At 41.8% G+C, this 6,125-nt stretch overlaps 1 protein-coding gene across 1 annotated transcript; it reads right to left on the bottom strand.

Annotated features, from left to right (window-relative positions):
- Positions 1-1,247: 1,247 nt before the first annotated feature.
- Positions 1,248-5,564, bottom strand: LOC125208050. Its single transcript, XM_048107960.1, has 4 exons — positions 5,448-5,564; positions 4,796-4,878; positions 3,616-3,662; positions 1,248-2,813 (listed from the first exon to the last, which is right to left on the bottom strand). Exons 2-4 carry the CDS (start codon positions 4,855-4,857, stop codon positions 2,476-2,478), a joined length of 447 nt encoding a protein of 148 aa, XP_047963917.1. The 5' UTR covers positions 4,858-4,878; positions 5,448-5,564; the 3' UTR covers positions 1,248-2,475.
- Positions 5,565-6,125: the final 561 nt, after the last annotated feature.

Raw genomic sequence — 6,125 nt, 5'->3', positions numbered from 1 at the left:
TGGCTTTAAATCGATTATAGTTTTCCAGATGAACATAGATGTTCTCCAATGTAGCATCAACGAACGCACGGTCCAAAAGGAAAGTCACGAGACCCATAAGATACAAATATTTTTAGACACAATGTTTGCACTCCCTCCATCTCACAATCTCACAATAAGTGAGATGCTTCTTTTGAGCATAAGATTTTAGGTAGTATATTTAGTGATTAAAAAGAGAGATAATAAAGTAGAAGGGATAAAGAAGTATAAAGAAAAATAGGGGGATGTAAAGTAAGAGAAAGATAAAACGTTACTTTTTTTACCTATAAAGGAAATGCATCAAGTTAATTGGAACGGCCCAAAGAGGGACGCGCCTCACTTTTCTTAAATGTTTTAGAGCATCCACAATGGCAATAGGTCAGCCATAGGCCAACCACTCTCTCTCCCTGCTAGACGTCACCACGGTTCATGAACCGCCGGTTCCCGGTTCGAAACCGGCGGTTCCGGTTCAAAAAAATATGGAACCTGAACCGGCGCGCCTAGGGTCAGGCGGTTCCAGTTCCGGTTCTGGTTCAGTCACGGTTCCAAGCCGGTTCAAAACCGGCGGTTTCCAGACGGTTCCGGGGCGGTTCCGGTTTGGATCGCCGGTTCAATGCCGAATTTTTTTATTTTTTATTTTTTAATTTTATTCCGGTATAGTACTAATTGTAGAGTTGTAGGTGTAGTTGTAGTCTTGTACTATCGAATAAATAAATAAAACGAGAATGACAATTGACAAATGGAGTAGAAGTCGACATTGGAGTTGGAACAATTTGAATTTTATTGAAACAATCATACAATCATACAAATTTGAACGATATGTGAATGTCGATGTTACATATACAAATGTTGAAAATTGAAATTACAAAAGAATCAAAAGACTTAAATAAAAAAAGTTGAAGTAAAAAACAATAAATTATAAATGTAAATAGATAGTATATATATATACTCTTAGTCGGCATGCCTACGCCTGCATGCCTATACCCTAAACCTTGAAAAGCTACCGGAACCGCCGAACCGGCGGTTACGGTTCTTGATTTTTCGTGAACCTGAACCGGCCCGCCTAAACCGCCGACTCCTATCCTGTTCCGAACCGCCACCGCGGTTTCGGTTCACGGTTCCGAACTGCCGGTGACGGTTCCGAGCCGGTTCGGACGGGCCGGTTCGGTTTGGTGACGTCTACTCCCTGCCATGTAACCAGCACTTAAAATCCACCAGCCACATCATCATTTTAATCAAATAGGCTAGCCTAAAGCCAGCCACAGGCAAGCCGAAATAAAAATAAGTCAAAAACAACTACATTTACGGAATTAAATTTACGATAAATTACGGAATTAAATTTACGAGACATATACAGGAAAATTCATTCATTTCATTTAAATAAAAAAAACCGAGCTTCCACACACGAGCCCCGCCTCTCTCTACTCCTCATCGCCGTCGCCGTTGTCCTCGCCGCCGCCACCCGGGACCTCCACATCAGTGGCATCTGAGCCCCCCATCTGTGCCCTCGCGGCATCTAAATCGACCTGCATGCTTTCGAGCATCGAGTGAAGAAACCTCTTCTCTGTGGGGTCAATGGCGGCCCTCCAATCTTGGAAGACCTTGTACATCTGCTCCCGCGTTTTTTGACGCGAGAAGGTGTATGCGGGTGGGGGTGCTGCCGACTGGACCTCCCGGGGCGATAGGGAGGAGGATCCCCTCGCTGCCCGTTGCGCCCACTTTTGGCCAACCGGGCGAGTGCAGCGAGCAAACGATGGAGGGGACGGAAACTCCTAAGCATCCGGGGGGAGGTCGTGGGAACCGCCGCCGCTGCCGCTGTAATCACCGGAATAGTTCAGCCTTCTGCTTCTTCGGCCACCCAGCGCCGACCCCGCCCCGGAACTTCTCGGAGTCATTCAACACCAGATAGCAGCCTCCAGAAGGTGAACTCCCTATAAACCCCCTGCTTGGGGAACTGACTCTCCGATATCTTTCGACAGTCCTCCTCAGCCTACCCACTACTCATCATGCGGAGGGCGTTGGCGTACAACCCCGAAAATCGGCCGACCGCGGCCCCGATGCGTTCCCACCCCTTCCGGCACTCCTCCCCGCTGTAGTCCTTTCCGTGCGGGCAGTATCTCTTGTAGGCTGCTCTAATCTTAGCCCACATGTTGACGATCCGCTGGTTGTTCGCAAACCGACAACCACGCCTTGGCCAGGGCGACGTACTCCTCTTTCGTCCACTTCCTCCGTGTGGTGGTGTCGTCAACAGCCGGTTGCGACGACTCGCCGACCACCTTGCTCTTCCCCTTGCTCTTCCCCTTCGGCGCGGCCCGACGACCCCCCTCTACTCCCCCCACTGGAACGGCAGTGTCCGCCTCCCCGATATCGATCCCCACCTCATGTAATGAGAAACGGTCATCCCCAATGAACTGCGTCTCCACTGGGGTCGACGTGTGAGACGAAACCGTCAAAAAATCAAGAGTGGGACGATAGACCGTGGTCCCCCCCGGAGACCCCTGCATCCCGGGCTGCATCCCTCCCTGCCATACTGGCATCATCCCTATCATCTATTGTAGCATCTGCTGCGGCATCTGGGGCATACCTCCCCACCCCGGCGTTGCCCGGCATCCACCCCTGCATCCCCCCCTGCGCGCCCGCAATAACCCCATCAACTGTTGCCGACGGTCCATGTTGTACCTTTGGCCCATCTGGCCGCCCATCTGCCCCCATCCAAACCCCACGGGTACCGTGGGTCTTAGATCCGCTCGTCGCCGGACTGGACTCGTTGTTGTTGTCCATCGCTCGATGTTGCTCTTGTATAGAAATTTAGAGAGAGAGAAAACTCGTTAATACAAATGGTGTAAATGAAAATGAAACTAAAATCGCGTATATATAGTGTTTCAAAAATTTTCAAAAATAAAAAATAAAAAAAATTGCGCTGGCCGATTGCTCGCCGATCGCGAGGCTGTAATGGCGGCCAGCGCTCGCAAATCGGCGTGCACTCGACTATTTTCTCGCCGAAAAGGCGCTGGCCGATTCCAATGGTTCGGCTAGCGACGCGAATCGGCTAGCCGGTGCGCTAGCCGCCATTGTGGATGCTCTTATATCATATAAATATAGTAACTAATTTTTATCATTAGAATATGTTAATTTTGTTGGTAGCAGCTCGATTAGCTTGTTGTGCTAGCCCAAAAACTGAACATTTAAGGTTAGACTTGAATATTTATAACCCGAAAAAATCACAATCCGATTAGTTCACGCCCAATTAGTCTACAGCTTGAGAGGATTGGCATGAGAGGATGAAACACCCCTTACCCGATTACCTTAATAATCGAAAAATAATGTCCCATTTTGGTACTAATTTTGAATTGATAGAAAATCCTACTTTTTTATATATATAGATATTTTGTATTTCTTTATTTGGCAAATAGGAAAACTGCTATATAATATCTAGAACTAGAGCATAAACCTGTTTCTAAGATTCTGTATATATATTTTTAAAACCTATATAACGAAGTAATTAAAATTTCCATACTACATTAGATCTTCTATACATGCCACATCTAACATATCAAATAGAATTTTCCAAACATAAAGCGCGGCTAATGACCTTACTTGACTTGTGCAGCTGTACAACAAAAGAACTTGTGTGCTTCTCTAATCTGCAGGGGGAAATAAGAATGGAGTGAGCTTCAACAAGCCCTGTAGTATATACAACATTAGAGCATAATTTCCGGAGTTGAATAAATGTTATACAACCTACATATATATAAAATTTATTACCATGAATTTCTATCTCCAGAATCAACATCCTTATATCCATATACATATGTTTACTTTAAAACAGTAAACAACAATACATCTGACCCTTGTATCATCCTCTCTTGATTCTCTGGTACTTACCAAAATCATAATTATACATCACTTCATTAAAATATCTAGAAATATGCAGTTATAGTATACATGTCGTCACTCACATAGATTTAACACATATACTTACCAGATCTACACATATTTATTCTTTACCAACACCAACAACCATTTAACCATTGATCTCAATAACTTTACCCCATAGTCAGGGTATCACATATCCATTCATAAAATATATAAGACAGAATACAAAATAAAAATAAGCTAACAACACCAATTATTGAATTAAATCCAAAGAATACATTACAATCTTATTCAAATATCAATGCACATACGGATGACAAATCACTAATATTTTCACATATTCGAATATAGCCCCTTAAGTGCTTGGTGACGGATGCGGACCCGATCAGAACTAGAATCCAGAAATAGATGCAGAAGTGGATTTTTCCCTCGAGAGGACTCCACACAGATCACCCGTTTAGGGTACAGACAGATCACCATGAGGGTGCATATCAGAATCAGATATCAGAGATCACAAGATCCTCGCTTCGGTTATCTAGAAGACGAGTGATCACAAATAATGCAGCGCTCCTGTCCTATGGCATGCCAATTATACCCACAGGCGCACTCAAGCACGGGGCATACACGCACAGAGTGTCAGGTATACTCCATTTCGTCTCAACACTATATTCAAAAATCTCTAACAGAACACCTCAACAACTATTTATATACCATACCATATCAAATAAAACATATTAAATTCCAACTCATTCAATACTATCAAACATCCAAATTTCACATATTTCACGACATAAGCAACGTATACAAATCACATATTATTTCATCGATTAAAACACAATATTCTATATGAAACAACGAAAACTTAATTCAAGATCTTTAAACCTATTGTAGGATATACTACCTCCCGATCCAAAACGCCTTTGGCATATGAATCACATTATTCATGCTCCTTCTCCATGTCATTTCCCGGCAAATCAGGGCAGTCTACTTACGGAAATCATTATAAATTCATTTGAACTCGGATGAAGTTGAATTTTGGTGACATGGCAGAAGACACATAAAGCTATGGTCATTTAAAATTTGGTAAGAAAATGAGGCTATTTACTTGATCAAACTGGAGTCGAAATACGCTGCCAGAACAAGACACACTGGCTGTCTCTTTACTTTCTTTACTACAACATGCTTTGAATGTAAAAAAATCATCAACTTCCACATTTAAGGATAGGCGGCCGTAGGTTTTCTTCTACCAAAAAAACCTTTTTGTCACAATCCAACTTTAGATTATGCAAGTAAATTCCCAAGCTAAATCAAATTAGGAAAGCAAGCTCCCAAAGCCCTATTGAAGAATTCTATGTTATCCCTACATTCAAACACCAAGTCCAACAATTTCACAATCACTCCTCAAAATAGGCTATGGAAACTAACAAGACATCAAACGTTGAATTTACACCTAATTTTACTTAAATTCGAATTGGGGAAGAATATGAATCTAAACCCTCGTTTTCAATCGAAGATGAAATTGGACAAATAAAAGGTGAAAGGAGGTTGCTTACTTGAACTATTGGAGAATCCGCGATTGAATTATCGAAAAGATGAAGAATTGAGGTGTAGAAACAACCATGAATGAAGCTCACGGTTTCCTCTTCTCCATGGAGGCCGAGCTCTCCCTCTTTTTTTTTTATGTGTGTAAGAAAAGTAGTCTTCCCATTTTATATACTCCCTCCGTCCCATAAAATTTGATACAAAACTTTTGGGCACGGAGATTAAAAATTTATATTAAATAAATAGGAGAGATGAAAAAAGTAGGAAAGATAAGAGAGAGTAAAGGAAATGATGGAATAAAGTAAGAGTTATTAGATGTTTTGTCTTTTGTTAAAAAAGGAAATGACTCAACTTTGTTGGGACGGACTAAAACGGAATACGACTCAATTTTTATGGGACGGAGGGAGTAGTAGCTACTAATATTATTTTAATATGTGGTTTTTGTATGTGACAAATGGCAACATATTAATAACATTTCAATCTCATTCTTTCTAGATAATTCATTATATTTTTAGGCTTAAACTATAACCATTTTGCTTCCCTATTTATGCATATAGATCGGTCATATTGAAAAATAGAGGAAGGAATTAATTTATTTGGTGTAAAATGACTATTTTTCTTTTAGTATACTACTTTCACTAACTTTAATTAAACTCTAGTTCCTTTCTTAAACCCGATCTAAATCATAC

This window comes from Salvia hispanica, chromosome 1 (genome assembly GCF_023119035.1).
Source record: "Salvia hispanica cultivar TCC Black 2014 chromosome 1, UniMelb_Shisp_WGS_1.0, whole genome shotgun sequence".
Taxonomy (NCBI): Eukaryota; Viridiplantae; Streptophyta; class Magnoliopsida; order Lamiales; family Lamiaceae; genus Salvia; species Salvia hispanica.
The sequence above is the reverse complement of the archived record's forward strand: the minus strand, read 5'-3'. Positions and strand labels throughout refer to the sequence as shown.

What these genes read in the sequence shown, in the direction of transcription:
- LOC125208050 (XM_048107960.1), bottom strand. Translation starts at nt 4,857, where the DNA reads ATGACATGGAGAAGGAGCATGAATAATGTGATTCATATGCCAAAGGCG. An exon ending in AAGGCGTTTTGGATCGGGAG is followed by an intron (nt 3,663 to 4,795) that starts GTAGTATATCCT and finishes TTCCCCCTGCAG; the next exon opens with ATTAGAGAAGCACACAAGTT. An exon ending in TGTACAGCTGCACAAGTCAA is followed by an intron (nt 2,814 to 3,615) that starts GTAAGGTCATTA and finishes TTTCTATACAAG; the next exon opens with AGCAACATCGAGCGATGGAC.